At 46.4% G+C, this 16,348-nt stretch overlaps 1 protein-coding gene across 1 annotated transcript in view; it reads right to left on the bottom strand.

Annotated features, from left to right (window-relative positions):
• Nucleotides 1-16,348, bottom strand: part of IDUA (alpha-L-iduronidase) — a 2,362,715-nt gene that overhangs the window by 996,968 nt on the left and 1,349,399 nt on the right. Inside the window, exon 7 of the mRNA XM_086961811.1 lies at nucleotides 2,269-2,448. Coding sequence (XP_086817937.1) covers nucleotides 2,269-2,448 — 180 coding nt within the window. The remainder of the gene's footprint in view (nucleotides 1-2,268; nucleotides 2,449-16,348) is intronic.

The following is a 16,348-nucleotide window of genomic DNA, read 5'->3' as shown; positions in this document are numbered from 1 at the left end:
CTGGTCCTTGGTCCTACGCTTTCCGGAGTCCATCGCGGTTCTGTTAAGTGAGTGATGGGTTTTTGGGCACCCAGGGGGGTATGCAGTATGAAAGAGGAGGAGAGGGGCTCTCTACGAACCTTCATCCCCGCTGGCAGACCTTTGAGATTAGTGGCTTTTTTGGTTCTATGCTACTGACATCCTGACACAAACACTTCGCATGACTTGGGGTTGTGCCCAGAATCCAAACACCAAAGACATACCTCATATGGGTCTTTCACAGATATTTGATTGCAACAGTGTCGACAAAGCTTAAACCCTGTAGTTTTAGGAGGGGGCATATTTCCTGGCACACATATATTTAGACTATATGTAAAGACAACATTAGTCAACTGATGAGAAAAAAGTAGGAGCAAGCTACGGACCAGTGTACAAAGGCAGCAAGAAATTAACCGAAATTGGCACACAGCTTATATGCGGCTCCGGTCATCTCTTCCGGTCCTCGTTTCCAGGGCAGCACAAAGTCAAAGTGGAGCCACACAGCACCACCTATCACTAATGTTACAACTTCCGAATCCAGTCTGTGATATTGTAAAGGTGAGGAATCACATATAAACTTGATTAGAAATGGCATTTTTCATTTCTAAATGACAGATTAATCCTTTAAGTTCCTCTCCATGTGCAAAATCTCTTGCAGTCTTTCGATCAACTGAACTGCACACAATAGCTCCATGAAGTGTTTGCGTGTGAAGCTATGTGTCTGCAGGCAGACTACTTAGCCTGCTGTTGCTCACCTCCCCTGGGGTGGGTCCCGGAGTAAGGAAGCAAAATGCAGTCTAGAAAACTGAGTGAGACTACAATTATCTAAAGCTGTCCTTTGGACTGATACAAAATGTGAATGGCAACAGCAACAAACAATGGCTGAAGGATGCTGACCCACTGTCCCACTCCACATATTGTGCCCTGTAAGCTGGTGCCAACATTTTAATGACGCTACAACAAAGTCAGAGCTGAATGTGACAAATCTAAAGCTCCTTTATGTATTATTTTCTTTTTTTGAGTAGACAATATGTATTACATACATGCCTATTCCCTGCTGACGAGAGGTAACAACCTCGAAACACGTGTCCAGGGATGGCCAACGCGACAGTGATTTTTTCTCAAGACTCTGGCAGAGGCGTACTCGCTGATGCTTACTTCATGGACCACAATGCTTTGGGGTAACACGCTGGTAGGACAAGCAGTGTGCGACCAATTGTACCTTCATTTACATTCAGGCTCCCTTGAGCTGGCGGGGCTGACGAGCCCATGGTTACGCACCTGCGTGCCACGAGCGGTACCGGACCTGAGAATATTTTTCGGCAGCCTACGCAGCGACCCTACATACATGCCTATTCCCTGCTGACGAGAGGTAACAACCTCGAAACACGTGTCCAGGGATGGCCAACGCGACAGTGATTTTTTTCTCAAGACTTTGGCAGAAGCGTACTCGCTGATGCTTACTTCATGGACCACAATGGTTTGGGGTAACACGCTGGTAGGACAAGCAGTGTGCGACCAATTGGACCTTCATTTACATTCAGGCTCCCTTGAGCTGGTGGGGCTGACGAACCCATGGTTACGCACCTGCGTGCCACGAGCGGTACCGGACCTGAGAATATTTTTCGGCAGCCTACGCAGCGACCCTACATACATGCCTATTCCCTGCTGACGAGAGGTAACAACCTCGAAACCCGTGTCCAGGGATGGCCAACGCGACAGTGATTTTCTCTCAAGACTCTGGCAGAGGCGTACTCGCTGATGCTTACTTCATGGACCACAATGCTTTGGGGTAACACGCTGGTAGGACAAGCAGTGTGCGACCAATTGGACCTTCATTTACAATATGTATTGGCTGCCTGTAATTCACGCAGCTTTTTATTGGCATCCATTGGCATGTATAAAATCGCACTGTTTTGTTTAATTCAGAAAGGCATAACAAAACAAAGCTCCCTGACATCTACATTTATCACATTGCTTTGAACGAATCGTGAAATAAAAACATCAAATAAATGGTCTTTTCAGCTCTTCCAAATACTTTTCCTTCAACTTGGTTCAGTCTGTTTAGTGACACGTACATTAAACTATGTTTGAACTGCATCGATTTTAAAGTTTAAAGGAAGATTTGTGAGTTGCAGAAACCCTTTTTTCCTTATTGCAAAAGTAGGGCATTCAGCTACAGCAGTCTTTAAGCTAGAACTAATAAGTATATTCCAATTTTAGGACAAAAAAATAAATGGTATGACGTACCTTAACCACCATTGCAGCATAGGTAACATCAGCTCGCCACGTATGTGGCTCAGACCAGCCAACCAATGGATCTGCTTCATCGTTAAATATAGGAACTGAAACAAAGCGCGGGAAGAGCTCGTGGATTTCTCTAACGGTTTCAATTTCTTGCTGTAGAATTTGCAAAGAACTACCTGCTCCCTGCAAAACACAAATCGGTCAGATATTTAAAATAAAGGTGTGTAGGAATTGGTAAAGTTGCATTAAAAGAGGCTCACAAAAAGAGTCATCAACAGTTACGACTTCTCAAGTCCCAAGGAAATCGCTGTCATACATGTAGTCTATCACTAATGTATGAGCTATAGCTTAATGAGGAGCTGCACGATTATATATCATTGCACAAAGAAAAGTCAGAAAAAAATTGATACAACGTTTGTCAAATTTCACAAAAAGGAAACGGATTGTGGATCACATTAATCAACAACCGCAATGTAACAAACAGCAAAAACGCGTTATTAACAGTTTCAAGAAACTTTAGAATTGTTGCATTTACTAAGAGGAATTCTAGTTGTTTCACCTGAGTGATTACAATGATGCTGCCACTTTAATTTTTAGGTCTAGCTTAAAGAGGAAAATGTTATAAAAATAATTGGCTGGGGTGTATTTTCCACTTCCATTTGAATTGAAGTGAGGGCGATTTCAGTTTGGGGGTGGAACCAGCAAAATGAAAGCTAATTTAGGCTTTAAAAATCGGGAGTCTCCTGCCTTAATCGGGTCTGTTGGCAGGCATTAACTGTATTGTCCACATTACTAAAACTTAGTGAGCTTTGGGGCTGCCCAGTGCAAACCAATGGTTGGCTTTCTAGTCAATCTAATTTGCTTGGTTCATATTCAATTATTTTACTTCCTCTTCTTGTGTTTATCTCTCCCCTTTAGAATAGCTGCTCTACCATCCTTCTGAATAGACAACTTGTCTTGCTTCATTGCAAAATTAAGGGAAATATTTTTGTTCTTTCAGCAATCTATGCTAGTACATGTTTTTTATCTCTCTTTCATGTGCTGCTTCCTAAGTGAAATAACCCCAATGCTCTCCATGTTGATCCTACATTCCTCTTCTGCTTATCTGTTGCTTCTCCTGCTCAGCCCCCATGCACTGTCTGTGATGCTCTCCCCCTTCATCAGTCCCTCCTTCTTCAGTACAAAAGGTCTTACTTATTTTTTATTCATTTTAACCCAATAATCCAAAAGAATTTGTTCGATGCTCACCCCACAGCTACCACCACTTTTTACTTTGAAACCCCTCACTACTCTCCCATCTACTCACCCACCTCATTGTCTCCTTTTAAAAAATATGTTTACATTTTGGAGGGCTCGTCAGCTGCAATTTGCTGCTGGTCTGTTTCGTCATACAAAAATGTGCTTCAGGTCACTCTTAATGTTTTTATTATTGACCATTCCAAGATGGGAGTCCACTATCTTGGCATGGTGAATAAGCACCAAAAACCAAAATACATCTCATGCATGCACATGCATGAGTGGTGACACTGGGACCGCCGACTATCATGAAACTTATGTACGAATGCACATGTATGCATTGTTGTATTTTTTCCCTATCTCTGCTAATGCTGACAGTAACGGCAAAAAAGCACTGTCAAAGCCAAAAGCTCTTGGTAAAGCCTAAAAACAGGACCTAGGGGATTTGCAACACTTGTTTACTAAAAGGTATGTAATAAATGTGGTCAGTGGTGGCAGCTGATGGGAGAAACAAAGGAAAAAGATTAAGCATGTGTTGGATCTTGCCCTTTTTGAAGGGTTATCTCGAAACTTTTTTGCCTTGTTCCTCCTGTTTTTTCTGTCCTGTTTTTGTTGACCCCAAGACTTTGGGCATTTTAACAATGCTGATCAGTGCTAAAGTGCACATACTCTCTAAATTGTAATTGTGATTGGTTATCCATGATTGGCGTAATTGATTTACTAGTAAGTCCGTAGTAAAGTGCACTGCGTGTACCAGGGGCTGGTTATCCATGATCGGCGTATTTGATTTACGAGTAAGTCCCGAGTAAAGTGCACTGCGTGTGCCAGGGGCCTGTAAATCAAATGCTACTGGTGGGCCTGCTCCACTGATTATGCCACGCACATTAGTATCCCTGCAAGCACGTTTCAGGCCTGCCTCTTCAGTGTCTCTGAGTGCAGTTCGAAACTGCCATGTCCGCCTGGCAAGTGCACCCACTTCCCAGGCCCAAACCCTCCCTTTTTCTACATGTGAGGCATCCATAAGGTAGGGTGCAGTGTAAGTGAAAGGTAGGGCATATGCTGGTGTGATTTACATGTCCTGATAGTGAAATACTATCAATTTCTTTTTCACTATTTCAAGAGCTATTTCTCCCATAGGTTATCCTTGGAGCTGCCTTGTTACATCTTACAAGTGTATCTTTCAATTGGGAATAAATAGCGATTTGAAGTTTATGTTCCCTGAACTCAGGATTTAAATATACATCCTTCTGTGAAGTTAGTTTTTAAATTGTGTGTTTGACAATGCACTTTTAGAAAGTGGGCATTTACTTGCCTTACCATGCTGTGCCTCTGCCTGCCTGTGTAATCCACATCTGTTTCAGGCTGACAGTTTGGCTGTTTGCAGAGTCATACAATAGGAGCTGAGGTGTGCCCTGCATATCCTGATGGCCCATCACCAGGCTAATGGGTCTTTCTGAGTTAGAGTGGTCAGATGAGTTGTCACTGACATCTGAATAGGGCTGTGCCTCTCCTTGCAGAAAGCTGTGTACACCTCCCTGTAGTGCGCCAAGAGCTAGGTCAGCGTAAAGCAGGATCCTGTGCACTTCAAAGTCTATCCTTTGAAGTATGCCTACTTCAAAGGCAGAAAGGGGTATAAGTATATGACCTGTGACCCCACATTTTTATAACACGTTTGGATCAAGAGGAGATTCTGCCAAGAAGAAGAGCTAGAGAAGCTGTAGGAGGGGAGCTACCACTCTACTTGTTGCTGTGTTGGGCTGGCCAACTGTATGCTGTTTCTGTCTTGGACAGTGAAAAGACTGGACTTTGCTTTCTTATCCTGCTTGTCAAGGTTCTCCAAGGGATTGTGTGTGCCTGCCTCCTGTTAAGAAGTCTCAGGGCCATCAGACTTCATCTGCAGTCCCTGAACTACTCTGCTGAAGGTTCTGACCTGCCAAGTGGTGCTAAGTCTAGTTTCGGGACCTTGGAGGTGGTTTCTGCTGCAAGAAGAGAAGGTAACCCACATACAGGTCTTCAGTGCCTGTTTTTCATGCCGCAAACGTGCTGTGCAGTGGAAAAAACAATGCATTGCCAAGGTGTGGCCAGAGAATCAATGCAGTGCCTGTTGTGTGTCTTCAAGATAGCCCCAGCCTAAGTTTCAAGCTTTGTGTCTCTGATGTCCGCGACACCTGCTCCGACTGAAGATTTGACACATCACCAGCCCAAGGCTGTGAGAATCGATGCAGTGCCTGTTTCGCTGCCTCCTCATCAACCCCAGCAAGCCCACATTGTCCATGCATCGCACCTGTGCACCAAGTCTTGATCGACATTGCCCATCACTAAGGAACCGAGGCCACGTGTACGAGATTTAAAGCATCACGTCCCCTCGCAGAAAGGGAATCGAAGCAACATCTCCCCTGACAGCAAGGAACCGACACATCACTTCCTCTGCACCGCAGCAAGGAATCGACACATCACCTCCTCTGGCAGTAAGGAATCGACACATCCCCTCCCCTGAGAAAAGTGAACGGACGCATTGCTTTGTTTTCAGCCCCTCAAATCCCCTGCGCCTGTTTTCATCCTTGATTTTGATACAGGTGCTATGCTCTAAAAAGTGACGCATCCATTGTTTTCTATGAACTAAACTCCTTTGAACCTTTTTAAGACTATACCTTTGCTTGTGTATTTTGGATTTGTGTAGTTTTGGTCTAGTTTTACTTAAGATTGGTTATTTTTCTAAACTGGTGTCCATTTGTATTGTTTTCAATGTGTTGCTGTGTGTTTATGAAGTCAATAACAAAAGGGGGAGAGAGAGATTCAAAATGGATTTGTTCTCCCTAGGTAAGTATGTATAAACAAGATGAATCCACTTCTTAGAATGGAGAGGTTTCCCTACGATGGTTGGGATCACCAAAGTTGTTAAAATACCCCTCACACACCAACAGGCCCCTTGGTGTCATGCTTCATCATTGGGGTCTCCGCACCCCTCTACGGGGTGCGGCGTGCTGCGACCTACGACTACGCGGGAGCACTTATAAACAACTATGTGTGGTGTGTGTGAGGGTTTGTGTTATATGTGTGTGAGTGGTGAGGTTATCGGCGGGTGATGTTAAAAAAGTGCCTGGCTCGTGGGGTGAACACAAATTTTTAATGGGCCCCCGGGCTGGCGCTGTTAAAAGGGTGAAAGAGAAAGAGGTATGGTATGCAGAACAATGTGCATCACCTCTTATGTGTGTGTGTCAACATATTTCGGAGTCGGAACTCCTTCTTCAGGACTGGGGTACACAAATCACCACCTTACTCACGTTTCTCTACTTTTTAAAAGTGTTATTTACAAAAAGTGAGATATGGTGCAGGTTATGCAATGTACCTACAGATTTGACGCTTAATAGCTGACCTGTAAAGGAAGGGGACAAAAAATATTTTGTGGTGGTCCACTCCTTAGCATCCAGAGGCATAGTGACCTGTGGGTATAATCAAAAAGGGTGCGGCTCAGATCTCTAGACAGAATCGTCATACTATATGTGAAATCGTGCCTGTTGTGAAAAAGATACAAACAAGACAAACAAACACTCAACATAAAGCACACACTCTAAAAAATAGCATGCCTATAGAAGTTAGGCTGGTGGCTCAACAAGTCACCATTTCGTGTAGTCAAGGGAACAAGAAATCTTAGTTAATGCAGTGAGAAATACCCAAAGGATGGAAGGGACATACTGTTTCGTATTGAATCCGTTGCCTCATGAGCCTTAGGAAACGTAGGGGTTGCTCGTGCTGGTTTGCTACCTATAAATAATGCTAAGACAATGGTTTCGCCAGTACTTACATTATCGTAGGGTTGTTAGTTCAAGCTTGTCGGTAAGTATGCTCACGAGGTCTGCGAGAGAATGCCTCCTGACTGCCCCATACGCGGCTCCGTTGAGAGTGCCGTATGTGGGCCGGGTCTCGTTATTTATACTGCATGTGGCTGCCAATTAAGTGCGTAATTGGCAATTTGGTGATCGGATGTTGCCTTACTAGGGTATTCCGGTGTTTCTTCGCCGTGTAGCGTCTCAGGTGTGGTGAGCGGAAACAGCGCATGCGTCCTGGAAGTGTCCTCGCGCATGGGCGTTACTTAGCTTCAACCGCGCCTGCGTGTTTATGGAACTACTGATCCTATGGTATGACAAAACATTGCGTATCTTGCCTAGGAACCCGGGAGGGTTTAAAGCCAAGGACAGCTAATGATGGTGATTTTAAGGGTCATCCGGTAACAGCTAATGATAGTAGTTTTAAGGGTTTACCCGGAGGGTTGGGTTCATTTAGCTGAGTTGTCCCCACAGAATATCGTCATTAAGGCCTGTGATATGGGTTCCCAGGCGGAACGCCCAGCGTTGCTCTTTTTCAAATCGTCCCAGCTCTGAGGGCAGTTGCTCAATTACTGTCCACGCAATGTCATTGACGCAGTGCTGTGTTTCAAGAAAGTGCGTAGCCATTTTTGTGGTGCTTTTCTTACACCGGATGTTGCTTTTGTGTTCATTAAGTCGTACTTTTACTGGTCTGGTGATCATGCCTATGTACTCTAGGCCGCAAGGGCAGGTAATCATGTACACTACATTTTTACTATTGCAGTTCATTAGTTTTCGTTGGTCCCACTTCGTGCCATTACTGAATTTCAGTTGTTTACTTTTTTTAGTTAGATGGCAGCTACCACAATTGCCACAGGGGTAGTGGCCCTGGATTCCATGTTGGGCGAGTGGTGGTTGTTGTTCAGGTTTTGGGCGAGTATGGACTAATATGTCTTTGAGGTTTTTCTCTTGTCTGTGAGCAAACATTGGTTTCTCAATGTCTAGTGTTCCACATGTCAGAATGCGCCAATGTTTGTTTACGATTTTTGACATTTCATTGGAATGTGTGCAATACATTGTCACACAGATGGGTCTTGTTTGTTTTTCGTTGGGTTGTACCCTGTTTTCTAGTAGGGCCTCCCTATTGTTATTCCTAGCCCTCTTCATCGCTGCATTGAGGATTTTGTCTGGATACTGTCTTTTCTGTAGTTTCGTTTTTAGATCTAATGCTTGGGATTTATAGCAGGCCACGTCAGTGCAGCTTCTTCTCAAGCATAGGAATTGTCCGTATGGTAAGTTTGTCCGTAGATGACGGGGATGGAAGCTGTCATATCTGAGTAAGCAGTTCCTTGCTGTGGGCTTGAAATGGGTCGTTGTTTCCAAGTTGCCTTCTTTGTGGTAGATGTTAAGGTCTAAAAAAAACAGGGTTTCGTTGGATACTGAGTGGGTGAACCTTAGATAGCGGTTTTGGACGTTGAGCCACTCCATGAATTGTGTTACAGACAGGTGGTCCCCTTGCCAGATGACTAGCACATCATCGATATACCTTTTCCAGGTGACTATGTGGTGTCTGTAGGGGTTGCTGGTGTGGAGGATTTTGTTCGTCTCCATGTGATGGACATAGAGCCCGGCCAGACTTGGAGCGAAGGTGCTACCCATGCTGGTGCCGTGGCTCTGGAGGTAGATGGTGGTGTTGAATTCAAAGAAGTTTTTGGTGAGGGCCAGTGCGATGCACTCGAGCACTACTCCTCTTGGTGTCTGGTACTTCCAGTTGGTGCTGTATAGGACCTCCTCAATTATAGCTAGTGTTTCGTCATGGGGGAGGCTCGTATAGAGGCTTTCCAAGTCAAGACTCAGCAGCAATTGATTTTCTGGATTGAAGCTGAGGTCTTTCAGTAGTTGAAAGACTGCCTTGGTATCTTTAAGATAGGTGTCCGTGGTCTGCACTAAGGGGCGGAGAAAGGCATCCGCAAATTTTGAGAGCGGTTCTAGGATAGACCCAATGCCAGAGACGATGGGTCTCCCTGGGGGGTTGGCCAGGTTCTTGTGTTTTTTTGGGATACAGTAGACTTGGTGACTTCTGCATTAGGAATTCTGCTTCCTTCTTTGACAGCCAATCGTGTGCCAGTGCTTCCTCTACCATCCCCCCTATTGTGATTCTGAGTGACTCTGTCGGGTCCTCTGATAGTATTCTATAATTGCGTCTATCAGACAACAATCTCAAGCATTCCTGATTGTATGCTGTCGTAGTTTGGACCACTATCACTCCCCCTTTGTCGGCGGGTTTTATAGTGATCTTGGTTAGTGGCCAGTTCCCGAATAGCCTCCTGTTCTACTCGGCTTGTATTATGGAAACAGGTTCGGGTGCTTATGGTCATATGCTTTACACATTACCTCTCTTATAAGCCTGGCTGCTCGTGGCAAGCTACGATGGGGATGACCAGGAGTTATATTGGGTGTGTAACTACCTTACCCTGACTAGAATAAGGGTCCTTACTTGGACAGGGTGTAAGCCACTGCCAATTAAAGACCCCCATTTCTATCACTATGTTAGAATTCAGAAAGAATCCTTGCAAGCTGTATAAAAGGTTTTTAGAGGATTTTCGCCTTTAGTTGCATTTGCAGTTGAAATGAATGCAACAAAATACTATTAATCGCTCGGCAATAAATCACGTGTACTCAAGACTTATGAATATTTGATTTTGATTGATTGATTAAATATTTACTACGACTGCACTTTTTTCATTAATCCGTCCTAGATTTCTAGTTTCTTGCCCATTAACAGAAAGGTTGCTCAACCAGTTTGTGCCATGTTGACACACATGAATGATGCACAGTTCCAAGGAAACTTCTAGGGTCAATGTTGCGTGTGTCACGCAGGAAAAGCTTCTAAATGTACTGCTGTTGATAACAGAAAACTTTGGTAGAGTGTGTCTCTACAACAGAACCTTTTTAAGTGTTATGCATGTGCACTGAGCCTAGTTTTAAAACAAAACTGACTTATTGGTGAAGAGTCCAAACAAAAACCACCGACAAAACAAATAGGTTTGACTGTTAAATAGTCTTGGGGCACAGTGTAATATACAACAAGACGAAAATGGTAATGTGAAGTAGGGAGCCAAGAGTCCTATGCAGTAGCACTGCAGAAGGCACTGTGCACCACGGAACATCAGTGATGTACTTAAGAGCATCCCAGATGATGTATCTACGGGGAGCACTGTGTGATGCTTCTTAGAGGAAAACGGGTGCTGTGCATTATGGGACTACTGGATGCACAACACGTTAGGCCTAAGTATGGTCCATTACCCTTTAACCTATGGATTTGGTTTACTCTATCTCAAATATTGCTTAGTACCAAACATCCTAAAGTCTATTAAGATAATTCCATTAATTAACAAAAATAGGGAGCAGATCCATTAGTCCTAAACAACTTTCGACAGGTATCCAATCTCTCTTTCCTTGCAAAAGGTCTGGAGAAACGTTTGACAAATCAAGTAGCAGTTTATCAACTGAAAATCACCTACTTGATCCGGCTGCAGTACAGAGAGTGTTATATTACAAATTTTCAACTATGGTTCTGCATGCTAGACAAAGGAGAATTGTATCTTAATATTCTTTTCGACTTGTGAGCAGCATTTTGTATATCAACCATGCCGCTCTCTTAAAAACCATGGAACTGCACAATGGAAGTGTGTTGCAGTGCTGAGAAAGTTTTAATTGTTTCTAACCCCACTTCAACAGGCAATCGCGAAATGCTCGACATACCCCCTAGTTACACTTTAACTTCTACATGGAGCCTATCTGCCCCCCCCTCAATCATTCAAATGTCTCTATCCACATCCCCACTGAAGGCACTCAGTTTCAGTTTAGAGTTACCGCTACAGAGAAGATCGTATAATTTACCAATTCCTTAAACATCCTAAAATCAAGGGTGTCTCAACACTCCCTCAAACTAAACTCTCTGAAAACGGAATTGAACCATATCGCCCTCACCTGCCCCCTTACCAGAAACGCTAACATTGCTAAAGTGCTAAGATCAAACACCTACGACGACTCCAACACATCCAAAACGCCTCCGCCCGACTGATCCTCAACGTCCCCCGCTGCAGCCATATCACCCCCCACCTGAGAGACCTACACTGGCTCCCCGTCGACAAGAGGATCACCTTCAAGCACCTCACCCACACACACAAAGCACTCTACAACACCGGACCAGCCTACCTGAATAGCAGACTCAACTTTAACACCCCCGCCCGCCAGCTCCGCTCCACCGGCCTTGCCCTCGCCGCTATCCCCCGCATCCAACGAACGACCTCCGGCGGCAGATCCTTGTCCTTCCTCGCTGCCAAGACCTGAAACTCCCTCCCCACCCACCTACGGCTTACCCAAGACCTGCTCACCTTCAGAAGACTCCTCAAGACCTGGCTCTTCGAGCAGTAGCGGCACCCCCTCCCCTCAGCGCCTTGGGACCCTCACAGGTGAGAAGAGCGCTTTACAAGTATTTTGATTGATTGATTGATCTACTCTAGAAAAAAAATCTCACCATGAGGGTCCACATTAATACGCTGGCATATAGATGATACTAACAAAGTTGGCCTCTTTGCATAATGAAGCATTTTATTTTTCGAGAAAACTTCGACTTGGTAGTATAAACCATAGTGCTAGCTACAATTAATTACAACAATACCTGTCGACGACAGCTGTGATTATTTTATAATAGGAGTAACTGCCAGGGCCCAAAGTTTTGCACAGAAAATTGCCACATGTGTTGCTGAATGTTTGTGTGTTGATTCCCAAAGGCTGCGTCGTCTTGATTCCTCCTCATGCTTCTTTAATCCAGTACCAGGCCCTCCCTGACCCTTTTTAGGTCTTGTGCTCGCTGTGCGAGGCGCTGCCTGCGGTGCGACGCTCCCGGGCTTTTCATACTATTCTGAACCTCGGAGGCCCCCCCCCCCCCCCAACCTCACTGCTGCCTCCTGTGAGAAGTTAGCCTGGCATATGATGTTCACTAGTTCTAGTGGGCACCTTGCACCAGTCTAATTGACCCTTATTGATGGTGGTTGTGAAGTCAACCTTATAGAAAGCTATCCTAGTGGTAGCATGAACCAGCAGTCTTCAGGCTAAGACTTCAGTAGGCGAGTTCAGCCAGTTGTTTTACCATATATAATCCCTTGAATACCAAATGAAAGGCCACCACACAAGGTATATATCAAATATATATGTATTTAATCTAAACACAACCCCTCTGCACTCTTTATGAGGTCAGAGGTAAAAATACAATACAAGTCACACAGTTAATATACGATAAGTTGCACAGTATACGTTATGCCCTAGGGGCCTCACAAACCATATACTAAGAAAGTGGTGTAAGTACCACGTGTGAGTTAGAAAGCAGGCCTAGGGCCTGTAGAATCGCTGGGGCTACACTAAACATCCAAAGGTTAGGAAGTAGGAGACACACAGGAGCCGCGTGCAGTGTCTACACACCGGTGCGGGTTCCCATTGACTTTCAATGGAGTTCGTAAAAGTTACAAAGTTACAGTTTAAGGACACTTCCGGATGGACTAGGATGGAACCCTTTTAAACTAGGACACTTCGAGAGTCAAGACCCACGGGAGCACCAGAATACTCGTTTTACCTCACCCAGGGAAGCCGGGTGCATAGGTGTCTTTTCGTGTCGGGTTTCATCGTCATTTTCTATGGAGAGCTGAAAAGAAGTGTTGCAGGCGACCAGAGGAAAAGTGTCAGGGTGGATCCAAGGGTGGATCGGAGATACCTGAAAGCAGAGGGAACAGAGTCTGGGTCACTAGCCAGTGACCAGGAAGGTACCAGGAAGGAACCAGGCGATGTTGGGTGCTTGAAGGTGAAGAAGGTGTGTTTGTCTCTTCAGCCATGAGGTCCAGGAGGCATCGACGATGACCAGGCGCTGGATTAGAGCTGTCCCACGATGGATCTAGATGACTGCGGTGTCGGTATCCTGATGGTACCCAACAAGCCTTGGCAACCACAACCCACGCAGGATAGCTAGATTGGCTCTGTTACAGACCAGCTAGGTCTGTGGCGCTTCTCCTTTTCAGGGAAGCTGGAGCAAGCCTGGAGCAACCAGGAACGCAAGTTAAATTCAAGATGGCGTCTTCAGGGGGCTCCCTAGCCAACGGGCAAGGAACCGGGAAGACGCATCGAGCTCAAATGCAAAGTCAGGGCCCACGGGACACACGCTGAGTGGGGGGGCCTGGACTTCGGTGCAAATGGTGCTCTGGGCTGGGGCTTCTCGTCCCACAATGCACAACTTACTGAGGCTTCAGGAAAGGAGTGCAGGTAGCAAAATGCAGGAAGTCCAAGATTTCCGGTCCCACGTCTCTCGTGTCTGTCACGGGTCTCAGATTTGCTGTGGATGTGGATCGGGATCAGAGAAGTCTGGAAGTCCAGTTCTTGAGTCGCAGAGTCTTCGGGTTCTGATGGGAGCCTTGAAACTTCAGACCAGTAAAGTTGCTGTTGGTGCCTGTTTGCACAGGGTGGTCACTCCTTGACCACAAGGGAGAAGTCTTCAGTCTTCAAGTCAGAATGGAATGTCGAAGGTCCAAGATATGTCTTTCAAAGATTCATCCAGGATAATCTAAAGTCCCAGGGACACAGCTCCTATACTTATACTAAGGATGGGGGCTGGATTACCTGACTAGGTCCCTCCTATCGGTGGACCTGAGAAGGAGGTGGTTACACCCCTTTCCCTTTGTCCAGTTTCGTACCAGAGCTGGGGCTGGAGTGCCCCAGCAACTGGTTTGAACCGGGCTATGCATGGAGCACCTTGTGGGTCTAGATGCATTCACTGAATACAGCCCTCCCTGCCCCAATACACACAACCCCTGTCTGGGGAGGTGCTGGCACCTCCCTGGACAGGAAACCTATTGTCCAGGCCGCCCCTGCTGGAGTTTCCCCCAGCAACAGGAGGTCAGACTCGTGTCTGTGGCAGCAGCATCCATTTTGTGATGCTGAGGCTCTGTTTAACTTTAACCGGGTAAAGCAGTAAGCTACATGTCTTTTATCTCTAGAAGGGTGAAATGCTACCCACGCTGCCAGAATTGGCGTGGGGGTAGTATTCCAAAGTGTTTGACACCTTACACGAGACCGTTTCTAACCTGTGGCTTGCTGTTTGAACCTCCAGGGGGTCGCTCTGTGCCCGTGAGGCGCTTCTGCTCCTTGCCTGCTCTGCTCTGCTGTCCCCCCCCGCCGCCGCTTACCGGAACACCAGCGGCTGCTGAGCGGGGGGGACTACATTCCCCAGAACCACCAGCGCACCACAACACGCCCACCTGAGCGCCCGGAGGCGCACAAAACGCCCGTGCTCCCGCAGTGGAGCGGGAGACCGTTTCTAACCTGTGGCTTGCTGTTTGAACCTCCAGCAGGTCGCTCTGTGCCTGTGAGGCACTTCTGCTCCTTGCCTGCTCTGCTCTTCTGTCCCCCCCGCCGCTTACCGGAACACCAGCAGCTGACGAGAGGGGGGGACTACATTCCCCAGAACCACCAGCGCACCACAACACGCCCACCTGCGCGCCCGGAGGCGCACAAAACGCCCGTGCTCCCGCAGTGGAGCGGGACACCGTTTCTAACCTGTGGCTTGCTGTTTGAACCTCCAGGGGGTCGCTCAGTGCCCGTGAGGCGCTTCTGCTCCTTGCCTGCTCTGCTCTGCTGTCCCCCCCCCGCCGCCGCTTACCGGAACACCAGCCGCTGCCGAGCGGGGGGACTACATTCCCCAGAACCACCAGCGCATCACAACACACCCACCTGAGTGCCCGGAGGCACACAAAACGCCCGCACTCCCTACACGCCGCGGGACGCGCCGCGGGCTAAGCCTGAGCAAAGGGTGGGCCGTCTATGGCCGTCCAAGGCCGGACAAGACTGGACTGGGCCACCCCTCTGTCAATCTTTAATCCGGGTGAGACATTTTGGCCCCTTTAAGGTTTCTTTTGTGGACGTAAGACTGTGAGGGACAATGGTACAAAACACGGGAGGGAAGGGGAAATGTGGGTCAAGCACAACAGGGGGAGGCTTAACCAGGACTTTGGATGATTTTTTTATAAAAGCAGCTGGGGTTGTTGATAGAGAGATCGCTTTAACCGAAACACGCTTATCCCTTGAATTAATGGAAGCTAAACGTTCATCACTGGGAGCACTGAAAAATGCTGTTACCCCTGATCATGTCGACCCAAAAATATTAGTTCGGACCAGCATAAGCATGCAGGAAGGCCTGGAAAATAGGGATAATTCACTAGAATGGGGTGAGGACATATCTCCAAGTATATCCTCGTGTAATAGTATATCTTCTGTGGACTTCCACCCTATTGTGGCTAGAAAAAGTGTCCAGGCAGCTGATTTACAAACTGGGATATCTATGTGTGACATACAGGCGGGTAAAAGAAAGAGGGGTGGGGGAGGAAATGGGGGTAGGAAACCAAAAATGTTGAAATTTTCAGGTATGCCGACCTCATCACCTGTTTTTTTTTTTGTTTGTTTTTTTTTGTTCAAACTGTTTTTATTGCAAGTTACTGTCAGTACACCGCTTCTTCGCCTACAACCCGGAGGCCGGCAGCAAATCAATAGTAGCTAGAATGAGGTATTGAACAGTATGACACGGCCTCGGTACCGACAACCCGGAGGTCCGGCGGCGATCTACACATTTCTCTTCAACAGTGTGTGTACCGTAGGCACGCTAAATCTGACATAACAGCACAGTAGAACATTTTCAATCGTCTCGTACAGAACTTTCTTGAACTTCCCTATAACCATGTAACTATCACTGCATCACAACACTCTCACTCCTCCTATGCGTTTCGTACTGTGGCTTGTAGCTCTGACACGGCCGTTCCCCGCACCCTCCAGACCAACTAGCACTCCACATCGGATTCTGTAGGTGGCTGCGCCTTCCCCTGTAAGTAGTTAATCAAGTACATCCAATAGTCTTTGGGACGAGAGCCCCCAGGCAGTTCCTCCTCATAGGTATTTAGTGTGTCTTTGCAATACGTTAGATCTGTTAACCAGTCCTT

This window comes from Lissotriton vulgaris, chromosome 3_1 (genome assembly GCF_964263255.1).
Source record: "Lissotriton vulgaris chromosome 3_1, aLisVul1.2, whole genome shotgun sequence".
NCBI classification, from domain to species: domain Eukaryota; kingdom Metazoa; phylum Chordata; class Amphibia; order Caudata; family Salamandridae; genus Lissotriton; species Lissotriton vulgaris.
Note: the sequence above shows the minus strand (reverse complement) of the source record. Positions and strands in the feature narration are given on the sequence as shown.